Source organism: Schistocerca nitens, chromosome 4 (assembly GCF_023898315.1).
Source record: "Schistocerca nitens isolate TAMUIC-IGC-003100 chromosome 4, iqSchNite1.1, whole genome shotgun sequence".
NCBI lineage: Eukaryota > Metazoa > Arthropoda > Insecta > Orthoptera > Acrididae > Schistocerca > Schistocerca nitens.
Window position 1 is genome coordinate 869,158,426 of NC_064617.1, and position 16,525 is coordinate 869,174,950.

At 38.4% G+C, this 16,525-nt stretch overlaps 1 protein-coding gene across 1 annotated transcript in view; it reads right to left on the reverse strand.

The window, feature by feature from the left end:
- The window catches only part of LOC126252624 (folylpolyglutamate synthase, mitochondrial-like), a 133,688-nt gene that overhangs the window by 67,932 nt on the left and 49,231 nt on the right, over positions 1-16,525 (reverse strand). The window contains exons 3-4 of the mRNA XM_049953525.1: positions 13,146-13,273; positions 3,056-3,302 (exon numbers count right to left, since the gene is read on the reverse strand). Coding sequence (XP_049809482.1) covers positions 3,056-3,302; positions 13,146-13,273 — 375 coding nt within the window. The remainder of the gene's footprint in view (positions 1-3,055; positions 3,303-13,145; positions 13,274-16,525) is intronic.

The following is a 16,525-nucleotide window of genomic DNA, read 5'->3' on the forward strand; positions in this document are numbered from 1 at the left end:
ACCTGGAGTTCCCCAAGGAAGTGTCACAGGCGCTCTGCTGTTCCTGATCTACAAAAATGATTTACGAGATAATGTGAGTATCCTTCAGATTGTTTGTAGGTGGTGCTGTCATCTACTGTCTTGTAAAGTCATCAGATGCTCAAAACCAATAGCAAAATGATTTAGGCAAGATATCTGTACAGTGCAAACAGTGCCAATTGACTAAATAATGAAAAGTGTGAAATCACCCACATGAATAGTACAAGGAATCCATTTAATTTCGCTTGTATGATAAATCACACAAACCTAAAGCCTGAAAGTTCAGCTAATTACTTGGGGATTGCGATTATGAATAACTCAAATTTGAACGAACACACAGATAATGTTTTGGGGATGATAAACCAAGACTCTGATCTTTTTGGCAGAACACTTACAAAATGTGACATGTCTACTAAAGAGACTGCTTACACTGTGCTTGTTTGCTCTCTTCTGGAGTACTGTTGTGCGATGTGGGAGCTGCAACAGAGAGGATTGACAGAGGACACCAAAAAAGTTTGGGGGGCAGCTTGGTTTTGTATTATCACAAAATAATCAAGAGAGTGCAACAGATAAGATACACAAACTGGGGTGGCAATCATTAAAATAAATGAGTTTTTTGTTGCGACAGGATCTTCTTGTGAAATTTCAATCATCAACTTTCTCCCCAAAGTTTGAAAATATTTTGCTGGCACCCACCCACATAGGGAGAAACGATCATTCATGAACCATCTGCCAAGTACTTAACTGTGAAATGCAGAGTAATCATGTAGATGTTGATATAAATAATAATGCATAATGGAGACAACTTCTGAACACTTTTATTTCGATTCTCATAGTATCATTACTGTTGTGACCTTCAGTTCAAAGACTGGTTTGATGCAGCTCTCCCCATTAGTAAGCCTCTTCACCTCAGTATATCTACTAAAACCTGCTAACTGTATTTACGGCTTGATCTGGTTTAGGAAAATTATGGTAAAATTTGACTAAACAAAGGGATAGGTTGATAGGACTCATCCTGACACACCGAGGAATAGTTAATTTGGAAATGGAAGGAAGTGTGGGAAGTAGAAATAGTAGGAGATCAAAGTAATTAATAAAATTCACAGTGAATGTAAGCAAAGCTAAGAAATGGAGGACTGAATATCACTTCTTATTAATGTACCTAGCTGCTCACTTGGTAAGAAAACTGGGTGAGACAGCCACTCTGCCACACATTAATATTTCCTCTTAACACCTTAGTGAGGAGGCTATGGTCATCAACAGTGCAAGTTTCAGCTTGCCCAAGCTGGCTCACCTAGCAAGCTGAGTTCCACAGGCAGAGGGCTAGCAGGAGAGCCTACTGCACTGTGCCCTTCCATTACACCATCAAGCACTCTAGCCCATTACCTGTGTTGCGTCGCACTTTGTGTCTTGTCTGCAACTGTCCAAAACTTACGGATAGAAAATATGACTTTGGTGTTATGTTCTACTTGATTCCTACTGTGCATCAATGGATTCTTGCATTGCGATTATCAGTGGTTTCATCCTATAAGATGGCAATTATATTAATTCTGTCATCGTATGCTTCATTTTCACTATTTGGAAGTAAAAAAAGAAATATTCATATTAATGATTTATAATTCTTATTGCTGCCATATACCCATATAACACAAGAAATATATATATTGTAAATGTCTGGAAAGAATAAAATATGAATACACTGGGACTACACTGAAGCATGGAGGCTCTAACATTCACTGAAACCATTGCCAACCTGTCCCTGCATAGTTACTGAAACTAAAAATAAAGGAGGATATGTAAGGACTTTGTAGAGTGGCATGGTGAGTGACCAACTCAGCGAGCTCATGGCAGGCCAGCAAAGCATATCAACGTGGCCGGACTGCTGGCGAGTTGCACTTGGCTGCAGAGTCTTCAGAACCACACGCATGGGCCTGTGTACCACACACACTGGGCATGTGGAAATCAGCACTGTGCATAATTTTGGAGGGACCCCAACAACAAGGCTGCTCTATTCCCAACAAATAAAACCTGCCTAGTAACAATAATAGGTATACATGTTGCACTGTACACATTGCATACTGGTTGGCATTCCTGTTTAATACTTTGGAGATCGAGCCCGAGCGTAGCTCGGGCCACAACATTGTGTTACAAAGATCGTGCCCGAGTACAGGTCAGGCCGCAATTTTCTCAATGCGCAAGCCACCTACTTCTTAAAAACTGCACTGATTTAATATGAACACAATGTACGGACATCTTGCAAACTGTCCCTTGACTGTTGCTGCCTGCTGTTGTCAATTTCTAGAATTATTTTGAGAGAAACAGTACCAAACATAACAGCTGCTGTCATGAATGGCAGAGCCGACTGTGATCACACTGACATAATTTCGTGTGCGTACTCATTCAGTTTCTCAATTTACTGTAATTCTGGTACAAATACATCACATATGTTGAGTGAACGAGAAATTTTTGGAAGCTCAAGAGGAAGAACTTGCTCAATAACCGACCTTGAACTTTTTTCTTGAAAGGATAGTTATACTTTCTGTCATCCGTATTTTACAGTTTATAATCTATCAAAGAACTAAAGTAAATATGAAAAATGAATCTTGAACTCTGATTTTTTTTAGTATGTATTACTCTTAAATTACCTATGTGCCAGCAATGTTTTAAATAACAGCAAAAATGACCAGTTTCCTAGGCTCAACATTCTTCTAAGTGGCTGGTCTCCAATGTGTTAAAAAGGGAGCATTGGGTCATAAAGCAGTGGCCTATTCTGTGTGTGCTGAGCACCACTTACTTCCATCTACATTGTGGGAGCTTGTGAAACTAAGGTTATATTACTCACAATTTTTCCCCTTCTTCTGTGACAGGGAATGAAACAATTGAATGAAGCAACAGTATCTCCCGAACACAATAATGAACTTAGTTTGGTCGCTTTAAGTAGATACTGCGATAACTATTTGCCTCATTACTACATATAAAAATTAGGATATGCAAAAATTTCAAAGAAAATAGTTAAAATGAGGCCATTTTAACTTACCTTCTGGAGATGCAGTTTATTATAGACATTCCAGAAGTGCTGTGTAAAGTCCTCTTGACTGAGGGGCTTTCCATTAATTCTAATCCTCTCCCGCACCGCCACCAGATGAGGCGATGAGAAGAAGCCAGTTTTAAGTCCATACTGCCTGAGAAGCGAATCACAAAAGGCACAAACAGACCCCTTCCCCTTCGTACCAGCCACATGGATTGCTCTAAGCGTATCTAGCTGTTCCAAAGTCACACCAGACCTGTAAAGATCAGAGCAACTGGTCACAACAAGTTTAATATACATTTAATGTAATGCCAAAACATTGTCTTCGAGAGAAAAGTGTCATCATTGGTGACAACTTCAACAAATCCTGATTTTAGCATATGGTCCCCCCCCCCCCCCCCCTCTCTCTCTCATTTACTCCCTCTCACTAAGCTACAGATCACAAATTTTTTTTATTCCATTGCTTGTTGTGTTTTGCATATTTTTCTTCTTGCTGAAGCGTGCATCATGCGCCACGCAGCAAGCAATGCCTACTAATGAAAATCATACTTCTTCTAAGTACTGTTCTGGAGCAGTTAACAACCATATGCAGTTTCAAGGAGTGCCTCGGAGCAGTGGGAGATTGCATGGATGATGATGATGATGATAAAGAGTAGCATGTAAAAGATGAATGTAAGATCTTAGTTTATAATTGGCCATGGTAATGATTTGCATCATAAAGCTTGAAATTATTATCCAGCTGTTTTGCAGTATAATGTTCTCCATAAATAACAGTTGTACAGTGGATTAATTCTAGATACATTAATCAATATCCACTGAAGATTCTATTCCATTTTCTATAAGTACATTTTATCATCTCTAAATTCAATCTGTGAAAGGTGTACATTGCTGAAAAGAGGAAATCTGGAGATATCCAATTCAGCTGTAGGAGAAAACAACATTAATTCCTTGGAGCCATTATAGAATGGGAGAAGATATTGAAACACTTTTCAACGTACAATGTACCGAGATGTGGTGATGTGTAACTCCTGTAATTGTTTTCTTGTGATATCTTTCTTAATCACGGTAGCTGACAAGTGCACTTTCAATACATTCACATGGAACACCCAGTCAGGTCATGTAAAGGTCAATTGGTGTCACTACCAACATAATTTGTCAACACTGTCAAAAGCACTGTGGATTTCCAAACACGAATCCTGACATTCTGGCAAAAGCTGTAACGGCAAACTATAGTTGCTGTGATTGTTACTTAGAAGCGTGAAATGGCAAAGGCCACAAGGCCCACCGACTTACCTCAGCACAAATCGAAACAATGAGTTTGCAAAAACCCTTATGCAAAAAAAAAAAAAAAAAAAAAAAAAAAATTTATAGGTTTTAAGAAACAAGCTCAAATTTCAAGAGTAACCCCTTTAAATCCTTATATTAAATGAGACAAAAGAAAAATTCAGTTGAGAAAACTACTAAAGTACAAAGAGACACAAAACTCCAAGTACTGCAAATAGAAATACTGAAAACTATAAAGAACAACAATATAAGAAAAAGATAGATTGCTATTTACCATAAAGTTGGCAAGTTAAGTTGCAAACAGGCAGAATTAAAAGACACTTACACATCAACTTTCAGTCACAGCCTTCATCAGAAAAAGGAAGAGAAACACACACACCCATTCATTCACACAAGCAAACACACCTCACGCACACATGACCACCATCTCCGGCAACTCAGACCAGAATGAAAGTTTCGCGTGGAACAGAAACAGCAATCTGGAGGTGGTGGGCAAAAGGAAGGGATAGCAGTGTATGGGTGGAGGGAGAGAAGAGCACTGTGTGGTGGAGTGTGCAGCGACTATACTCCCAACAGGTGCAGCATTGGGAGGCTGTGGGGCAGGGAGGTGGGGATGGGGGGGAGGGATGGAGTGAAAAAGGAGAGGACTGTGGAAACATGGGTGGATGTGTTGGCATCGGGTGGCACACAAACAGGGTGGAAAATGAGAACAGGGAGGAGATGATAGGACAGAGGTGGTGGGAACTGTTGGGCGGAGGGTGTGGGGTGTGCTTACCTGTGTGAATGAATGCGTGTGTGTTTCTTTCTTTTTCTGACAAAGGCTGTGGCTGAAAGCTAATGTGTAAGTGTCTTGACTGTGCCTGTCTCCAACTTGACGTGCCATTTTTACACTAAGTAGCTATCTATCTTTTCCTTACATTGTTGACAAAATTCACAGAAGCACAGGTCTCATACACACACACACACACACACACACACACAGCCACTGTCATCTCTGGGTGCTACTTTCTCTCTCCTCTCCCCTTTCACACCACCTCCCTTCCCCCTCCTCCCCAGCACAGCCTCCCAATGCTGCACCTACCTGTCCCTATCACATCCCTGCACACCACTCCAACAGGCAGCATTAACATTTTTCCATCCACCACCCCAACCCCTATCCTACTATCTTTCCCCCTCCCCATCCCATGTCTCCTCCACAGCCCCACAATACCCCCATTCCAGTTATGTCTGCTGCTCACCTCAGACAAGATTGCAGTTGGGCCTTAGTGCCTGTAAATGGCCCATTGACACTCAGTCAACACACATTTCGAAAACACCGTTATTGTGAAACACAACTAGCTCTTTACTTGCATGAAGTGTTGAGTGCTACTGACAAGGGATTTCAAATTGATTCCTCGTTTCTGGATGGCTTTGGACACTGTACCACACAAGCAGCTTGTAGTGAAATTGCACACCATCTCAGTTATGTGACTGGATTCATGGTTTCCTGTCAGAGTGGTCACAGTTCGCAGTAACTGATGGAAAGTCATCAAATAAAACAGAAGTGATTTCTGGCGTTCCCTAAGGTAGTGTTATAGGCCCTTTGCTGTTCCTTACCTATGTAAATGATGTTCCTTACCTATGTAAATGATTTGCAAGACAATCTGAGCAGCTCTCTTAGGTTGTTTGGAGATGACACTGTCGTTTATCGACAAGTACAGTCATCATAAGATAAAAAAAAATGCAAAATGATTCAGAAAAGATATCAGTATTGGCAATTGACCCTACACAACAAAAAGTGTGAGGTCATCCATAAGAGTGCTAAAAGGAATCTGTTAAACTTCGGTTACATGATAAATCAGTCAAATCTAAAGGCTGTAAATTCAACTAAATACCTTGGAATTACATTTATGAAAAACTTAAATTGGAAAGAACACACAGAAAATGTTGTGGGGCAGGCTAATCAAAGATTGCATTTTATTGGCAGGGAAGATCTACTAACGAGACTGCCTACACCACGCCTGTCCGTCTTCTTTCAGAATACTGTTGCGCGGTGTGGGATCCTAACCAGATAGGATTGACGGAGTACATTGAAAAATTTCAAATAAGGGCAGCATGTTTTGTATTATCGCAAAATAAGGGAAAGAGTGTCACTGAAATGATACAGGATTTGGAGTTGTTGTTGTTGTTGTTGTTGTTGTTGTGGTCTTCAGTCCTGAGACTGGTTTGATGCAGCTCTCCATGCTACTCTATCCTGTGCAATCTCCTTCATCTCCCAGTACCTACTGCAGCCTACATCCTTCTGAATCTGCTTAGTGTATTCATCTCTTGGTCTACCTCTACGATTTTTACCCTCCACACTGCCCTCCAATGCTAAATTTGTGATCCCTTGATGCCTCAAAACATGTCCTACCAACCGATCCCTCCTTCTAGTCAAGTTGTGCCACAAACTTCTCTTCTCCCCAATCCTATTCAATACTTTTTCATTAGTTATGTGATCTACCCACCTTATCTTCAGCATTCTTCTGTAGCACCACATTTCGAAAGCTTCTATTCTCTTCCTGTCCAAACTAGTTATCATCCATGTTTCACTTCCATACATGGCTACACTCCATACAAATACTTTCAGAAACGACTTCCTGACACTTAAATCTATACCCGATGTTAACAAATTTCTCTTCTTCAGAAACAATTTCCTTGCCATTGCCAGTCTACATTTTATATCCTCTCTACTTCGACCATCATCAGTTATTTTGCTCCCCAAATAGCAAAACTCCTTTACTACTTTAAGTGTCTCATTTCCTAATCTAATTCCCTCAGCATCACCCTATTTAATTTGACTACATTCCATTATCCTCGTTTTGCTTCTGTTGATGTTCATCTTATATCCTTCTTTCAAGACACTGTCCATTCCGTTCAACTGCTTTTCCAAGTCCTTTGCTGTGTCTGACAGAATTACAATGTCATCGGCAAACCTCAAAGTTTTTACTTCTTCTTCATGAATTTTAATAGCTACTCCGAATTTTTCTTTTGTTTCCTTTACTGCTTGCTCAATATACAGATTGAATAGCATCGGGGAGAGGCTACAACCCTGTCTCACTCCCTTCCCAACCACTGCTTCCCTTTCATGCCCCTCAACTCCTATAACTGCCATCTGGTTTCTGTACAAATTGTAAATAGCCTTTAGCTCCCTGTATTTTACCCGTGCCACCTTCAGAATTTGAAAGAGAGTATTCCAGTTAACATTGTCAAAAGCTTTCTCCAAGTCTACAAATGCTAGAAACGTAGGTTTCCCTTTTCTTAATCTTTCTTCTAAGATAAGTCGTAAGGTTAGTATTGCCTCACGTGTTCCAACATTTCTACGGAATCCAAACTGATCTTCCCCGAGGTCCGCTTCTACCAATTTTTCCATTCGTCTGTAAAGAATTCGCGTTAGTATTTTGCAGCTGTGACTTATTAAACTGATAGTTCGGTAATTTTCACATCTGTCAACACCTGCTTTCTTTGGGATTGGAATTATTATATTCTTCTTGAAGTCTGAGGGTATTTCACCTGTCTCATACATCTTGCTCACCAGATGGTAGTGTTTTGTCATGACTGGCTCTCCCAAGACCATCAGTAGTTCTAATGGAATGTTGTCTACTCCCGGGGCCTTGTTTCGACTCAGGTCTTTCAATGCTCTGTCAAACTCTTCACGCAGTATCTTATCTCCCATTTCGTCTTCATCTACATCCTCTTCCATTTCCATAATATTGTCCTCAAGTACATCGCCCTTGTATAAACCCTCTATACACTCCTTCCACCTTTCTGCCTTCCCTCCTTTGCTTAGAACTGGGTTGCCATCTGAGCTCTTGATATTCATACAAGTGGTTCTCTTCTCTCCAAAGGTCTCTTTAATTTTCCTGTAGGCAGTATCTATCTTACCCCTAGTGAGACAAGCCTCTATATCCTTACATTTGTCTCTAACCATCCCTGCTTAGCCATTTTGCACTTCCTGTCGATCTCATTTTTGAGACGTTTGTATTCCTTTTTGCCTGCTTCACTTACTGCATTTTTGTATTTTCTTGTTTCAACAATTAAATTCAGTATCTCTTCTGTTACCCAAGGATTTCTACTAGCCCTTGTCATTTTACCTACTTGATCCTCTGCTGCCTTAACTATTTCATTCCTCAAAGCTACCCATTCTTCTTCTACTGTATTTCTTTCCCCCATTCCTGTCAATTGTTCCCTTATGCTTTCCCTGAAACTCTCTACAACCTCTGGTTCTTTCAGTTTATCCAGGTCCCATCTCCTTAAATTCCCACCTTTTTGCAGTTTCTTCAGTTTCAATCTGCAGTTCATAACCAATAGATTGTGGTCAGAATCCACATCTGCCCCTGGAAATGTCTTACAATTTAAAACCTGGTTCCTAAATCTCTGTCTTACCATTATATAATCTATCTGATACCTTTTAGTATCTCCAGGATTCTTCCAGGTATACAACCTTCTTTTATGATTCTTGAACCAAGTGTTAGCTATGATTAAGTTATGCTCTGTGCAAAATTCTACAAGGCGGCTTCCTCTTCCATTTCTTCCCCCCAATCCATATTCACCTACTATGTTTCCTTCTCTCCCTTTTCCTACTGACGTTTTCCAGTCACCCATGACTATTAAATTTTCGTCTCCCTTCACCACCTGAATAATTTCTTTTATCTCGTCATACATTTCTTCAATTTCTTCATCATCTGCAGAGCTAGTTGGCATATAAACTTGTACTACTGTAGTAGGCATGGGCTTTGTGTCTATCTTGGCCACAATAATGCGCTCACTATGCTGTTTGTAGTAGCTAACCCGCACGCCTATTTTTTTATTCATTATTATACCTACTCCTGCATTACCTCTATTCGATTTTGTATTTATAACCCTGTATTCACCAGACCGAAAGTCTTGTTCCTCCTGCCACCGAAGCTCACTAATTCCCACTATATCTAACTTTAACCTATCCATTTCCCTTTTTAAATTTTCTAACCTACCTGCCCGATTAAGGGATCTGACATTCCACGCTCCGATCCCTAGAACGCCAGTTTTCTTTCTCCTGAAAATGACGTCCCCTTGAGTAGTCCCCGCCCGGAGATCCGAATGGGGGACTATTTTACCTCCGGAATATTTTATCCAAGAGGACACCATCATCATTTAATCATACAGTAAAGCTGCATGTCCTCGGGAAAAATTACGGCTGTAGTTTCCCCTTGCTTTCAGCTGTTCGCAGTACCAGCACAGCAAGGCCGTTTTGGTTAATGTTACAAGGCCAGATCAGTCAATCATCCAGACTGTTGCCACTGCAACTACTGAAAAGGCTGCTGCCCCTCTTCAGGAACCACATGTTTGTCTGGCCTCTCAACAGATACCCCTCCGTTGTGGTTGCACCTACGGTACGGCCATCTGTATCGCTGAGGCTCGCAAGCCTCCCCACCGACGGCAAGGTCCATGGTTCATGGGGGGAGTAGACATCATTAAAGCAAAAGCATGAAATTTCAATCACCAACTTTCTCCTCTGACTGCAAACATGTTTTGTTGATGCGGACCTACATAGGGAAAAATGATCACCACAATAAAATAAAAGAAATCTGAGCTTGCATGGAAAGATATAGGTGTTCATTTTTTCTGCACGCAATACGAGACTGGAATAATAGAGAATTGTGAAGGTGATTTGATTAATCCTCTGCCAGGCACTTAAATGTGATTTGTAGAGCATTGATGTAGATGTAGATGACACGACAGTGACCATGTGTGTGTGAGTTGTAATGACATGAATTTTTTTACAAACAATGAAGAACTGCGTTCCAAACCTGAATGTTTCTAGCATTCTTTTTCATCATGCCTGTATGTGATTCAACATCTCCTCTATGTGCTGAGTAGCACTCTATCCTTTCATTGTTGTTGTTTTACTATTTTGATTGCTTCTGTCTGCAATACACCAAATTTCACTTTCTGAAAGTAAGTACTGGCCATTTACACTGTTTCTTTGTAATTTCTCAATACATATTATGGCAGTCATACCTGAAACTGTTTAGAAACTTACTTTATGAGGGAATTCTTCAAATGAAATCATTTCTCCATGTACTTAGGAATAAAAGCAATCTTCCCAACATGATCTTCATCCCATTGAGTCTGAGGAGCAGATTTGAGTACTGGCATTGAACTTCACAGAGAAAAACAAAGGTATCTTTTATCGAGAGCTGTGACCCACTTTACAAGTTATTAACTGCCTGCAACATACCTGTTTCCAATTAATCTCAATTTGTGGGTAACTAACATACCCCTTAATGTGATATTCACAAGGGATGCACAAGTTAAAAATATTTTCGTCAGCAATATGTACATGATAGCTAATTTATTTCTGAATGCCAAGGCGTGAATCAGCTCCTTTGTATGCTGTTAGGTATACAGTTATTCACACATTTCTTACTTAAAGGAAGCAAATAGCAGACGCATAATACCATGTTGCAAAAACTAAATTAAGTTCATCACTTAAGAGATCTACAACGACAAAGTCTTAATGACCTTTGGCTGCTCTTGCACAGCATTGCCCACCTGGCCGAATACCTGCAGGAGGAATGAAACAAACTTAGGATTTAATGTCCTACTGATTACACTTAGAGATGAAGCACAAGTACCAAGTGGAGATACAAACTAGTCATGGCCTTTCAAAAGAATCATCCCGACATCTGCCGTAAGCGATGCAGGAAAAGTGTGGAAAATCTAAAAGATGATGGTCAGGTAGGCATTAGAACTGCTGTCCTTCCAATTATGACCAAATACCTAAGAGCATTTTAGTTCAAGACCACAATGCATTGCACCTCCCATTGTCACCGCTGCTTCGTGCATGTCTCGTCTGGTTAGCAGATATTACTCATAAATTCTTCCTTTCTATCCTAACCATTCCGTCTCTAATAGTTTTTTTTATATATATCTGCATGCTGCTCTCTCATTTTATCCCAGAACAATTTCCATGGGGGTTGCAACATTTTGAAATTGCCATTTTACACATAAGTGAGTCAATGAGAGAAGATACCTCACACCCCAAAACAAAATTTTACAGCATACACAAGAATCTCATCACATCTCAAACAATTTATAGTTACCCACTCAATATTAGTGATACAGGTAGATTACTACAATACCTGAAAGGTAGAGATGAATCTCTAATATTCACTAAATTCACTTTTTATAATATTAATTTCATTATTGATGTCATTTTTTCAACTGCAGTATTTTAAGTTATTTGCTCATATGACTAACCTAGAAAGTAGCTAAAAAATGATAAAATTAGAAAATGAAGATACATACAACCACAAAGGATATTTTTATCTATATATTATCAATGATGTCAGGTTGAAACTAAAAATTGAAAATCTGAAATAAATAATCATCATTAAAAATTAGTAGTCACAAAGTTCCATATGCTAACTTTTCTAAAAAAAAAAAAAGGGGGGGGGGCTATGCTATCTAAGCAGTGTTTCTGAAAATACTTTGAACAGGTATTCACTGCACCAAAACAACAGGAGTAGATCAGAAAACCAAATGCCAAAAATTTCTCCATTGCTGAGTCACATTGAACATTTCAGACTAGACCAAAGGTCAAAATTCAACCACAGAAACTTGCTAAAAATAAACAAACTTCATGTTGTCACAATATCAATATAAGTCAATCTGCTGATGCACATACTCACTGTATCCTAGATGACAATTTGCTATTATGTAGAAATATTTATATTTAACATTTGCATATGTTTGAAATTAGTTTATCTTTTAACAAGTCACGCATCTAAATGATACACGTAATGAATGCACTTTTACTAACTACTGTTGGCTATTCATTTTTTGCGAAGTTTGTGTAAAGTTCTATGAATGTATACCTGACCACAAAAAATGTATACTACTAAGATGAGCCAGCTACCAGTACATGCCACATCGCCATACCATTTGATACATCTTAGTAAACATTAATAAAAACCATTACAGCTGTATTTCAGGTATGTTTAATACATCACAAACTGGTTTTGTTCTAACTGAATGTCTTCAGGAGACTACAAATTCACCAACAGTCTTTGTAACTAGTTCTCATAAAGTGGCAGAAATGTGCTAGTATCATGCCTATAAATGTCTGATCACTAAATACAATGCTAAATAGCATATTCTGGAATAAGATGAGCATGTTGAGTTGTGTTGTGTAAGTAACAAACATACCTAATGCAGAGAGAGACCTGGTCACATTACCATGGACATCTACAAAAGCATTTGACACAATTCAGAAGTGTTGGGAGAGTTGTATGTTTGTGCCTCAGCAAGCAGAGGATATTTTGGGTATCTGGTATCAGTTGTTGATCTGCAAACTTTTAAGAGTGTTCTTTCATTAGTAACAAATGATAGAAACATTTTCATATATGACATTATGTTTAGGAGAGAGGAGACCTTTATAAAGCTTTAGAAATCTAGAAATTTACACTGCTTAACAGCACTACATCACATTATCACCATCCATTTGGCAGCCACGGAATTAAGAAAATCATTTGCTGTTATCACCACCACCACCACCACCACCACCACCACCACCAACACTACCACCATTGTGGAAAATATGAAGGAGAGAAATGTGTAGCTGCCTGCACAGTTTCCTTGTTTACTACATACAGACCATCACAAAACAAGACCTGTACCAGGTAAAACATTAACCCAGAAAATAAGATGCATTCCAGCACATAACTTAAAGTATTTTATCAAATCATACATTCCAAATTCAAAATATTGAAAAGTAATATCACAGCATCTAGCAAGAATTTTGTACTTGTCTCACCTTATTAAATACTTTTTCGTGTCTTCAATGTTCTGTCTCTGTTCAGAATGAGTTCGTGAACCTTTCTTTCTGTACTCCTGAAGTAATGCTGCACTTGTCTGCAGAGAATTTAGGGTCTTCACAGCTTCCTGCACAGGAAATTCAAGTCCAATAACATAAAAACAATACCACTTATTATTAAAACAGAAACAAACAAAGACACCAAGAGTATAAATCTTACATCAAACCTATTCCGTACATTGTGAGATGCCTCTGTTTCTTGTCTGCACACCATTATAAGGCAAACGAAAGAAATAAAAGCATCATATCACTGATTCAAAGTACAGCACTCGGAGGAAAAAACGTCACTGATATCAACAGTTGTGTAATTGATGCCCACAGCTCAGTCAAATATCTTATCATGTATGACATAATAACTGACAATGAGTGATCACACAGACTGGGATTTACATGAAAGTAATTTTAGATAGAAGCCAGCAAAAATGCACAGTGACTACAGTAATATGTTACATATTTCTGCACAGTCATGTAAAAAACTTTCAACCTTTGATCACTTTTAGCACTTAGAGCTGTAACAACAGTAACTTTACACAACATATATGCTGAGGCTAGTTGTCACTAATATGTAGAGTGTGCTATTAGCTTTCACAGGATGTTTTAAAATAAAACGTTCTCCAGTTACACAATAAAATCCAAGTGAATTATTTCAAGTCGGTTTCAACTTAAACTGAGAAGATGTCAGTTTACTATTTATTCAACATAGAAAATTATGTAAATCATCCAAATTTGGTTTGACCTGGGAACAACCATTGAAGTATACATGGTATTAACACTATGGTCTATATAACTTTGACAACTTTCGAGTTACCTAACACACAGTTAAACCAGATTATTAATTGGGTCACTGTGTTTCCACTGCCACTAATTTTGACCTTTTTCGCACTGTAAATCAACATGTATTTTCAATATCTGACAGTTATCCATATGCTCATCTGTAAGTAGAACCATTAGGCATTATTTCAGCAGTCTGTCTTTAGTCATCAACATGTTAACATCCCTGCTCATAGTCTGCATCTCCATGTCGTCAACAATCATTCAGGCTGTACAAGAGTCCTCACCTAGTGACAAGCTCGGGAACACCTATGTGCAAACGTCTTAAAGAATCTGTGGTTAGTATTTACTCAATTAACATCTCTGGACCAAATGTTTTACTAAAACTTTAGTGGCACACTCTATGAACAGTTAAAAATTGGCAATCACATTTAATTGTGTTTGTGGGCATTTAAAATGTGTGATTTTAAGTTCTATATTGAGATTGTTGAATAAGTACTGAGCCCCTGTTTAAATTTGTTAAATGCAGCTGCTAGCCTGTGTTTTCTCAACTCAATACAAAATCAGAAGAATGGTCATTCCATGGTAACTCATGTTACAAGGTGATGTTTATAAGTTTTGGACAATTAACAGAAGGAAATGTTTCTATTAAATATTTTTATACCTCAAAACATACTTTATATAGAACGCTCTGTAAACCTATATCACATTGTTACATTTTTATATTTATAAAACCAAATCTGATAATTATTCTTGGTAACTCACGTTACATTTCCAAGAAATGGCTTTTGCATGTGATAAAGAAAATACAAAAGTATGCTCCGTTTTATGTGAACATTTCTTGTAAGATTTACACACAATACCAGAAGATCTTATAAGTATTTTAACAAAGTTCCGAACATTTAATCTCCAATAAAATAAATATTAAAACATAATGAACAGGTAACTTGCAATACAACATACGGTAACTCACGTTACATTATCACAGATCACAGTCAAACCTGAAATAACCATGGGAATTTACAACACTGGGAGGGTTCAATTTTCTGCCAAGCTTGTCTTTAGTGTATTATATCTCATCTTTAATTTCAGGCCACTTCCATAACTTCCAATCTTTCATCATAACATCGGTTTTAAACTCACCATTTTCAATTTTAGTAACAGTACCAAGAAAATATAAATTGTCATATTTTACCACCACCCAGTCATCTACTTGTATATCTAGTGATTTTTCTGTTCTGTTAGTGTTTCCCTCTGGAGCCGACGGAGTAGTGTGTCTCCTACAACTTCAGTATTATAGAGTTTCAAGCGATGAATTTTAGAAATGTTCAAGAAAGGCTTGAAGTTCTTGATTAAGGCTGAGAGGTGTAGTTTTTTGCTTCTTTGCCTAAAGTCTTCTTCACCCATAAAAACTGCTGACACCTTAGAAGAAGAATTCAACAATGCTTTTACAAAATCTGTTTACAACACATTTCCTGTTTTTCACCCGAGACCAAACTTGGTGTTTGACAGCCCCACCAATTCCATCCACTGGCCCCTTCCCATGAGAAGTTGCAAAGTACTTCCATGTAATTATTTTGGCATGACTCTTACTTAGAACTTTTATAGCCTCTGCAATATATCTGTTTTTAAACTGGGAAGCAGGACCATCTGACCAAATTGTAGCTTCTCTAATATTTTTTGGTAGTTCTTCAAGAAGTCTATCAACATAGAGAATGACATTGTTTTTTGTGTGGTCCAGATTATCAGATACTAACTTGTAGGCGTGAGAAGTGCCTGAATGCGAAATCATGGCAGTAAAAATACTAATTTGATTCTGCTGCCAATGTGCACTTTGCACTTCATCTTGACTTACACATGTAAAAATTTCAGAAAAATTGATTTGCATCATGGCAGTTAGCATCGCAGAAGACAGTAATTTCTTGTCATTCTGATAGTTCTTTGATTGTTCTCTCTTAAAGTAGAAGTGCTCTAAAAATTTAGGTCCCATGGTAAGAATATGATCAATAAGATTCTGTAATGTACCTTCTTGCTCTACTTTCAAAATTTTGCCACCACTCTCCTGCCACACATACTATTTCATGCTGTACTCTTGTACAGCAGTACATAAATCAAGAAGTTTAACTGCCAATAAATCTTTACATTTCATGCACTTTCCCAACCAACAATCAGCTGTAGGCTCTGCACATGGAAAAAATTCTGGCCAGTTACTGGTGTACTTAGGTATTTGAGGTACTATGCTGTGAAGAGAGTTAATAGCACAGATGATATCTCCAGAGACATACATTGTGTGGAAGTTTATTTGCAAGCATGACATGTAAGGGTCTTAATCCTGCGAATTTACTTTTACCAATCACTTTGCCATTTCCTTCACAAAACACTGCATGGGCTTCTTTCAAAGAAAACATCAAGTGTCATACTTGCAACTTACCTTTCTCATCTTTTACAGTCACAACATCTTTGCACCCAGGGGCCTGTCTGCTAATGCCATCCCTTTCATAGAATTTTCTCACTGCACTTATTATTTTTCATCACTTATTTTTTGTTTA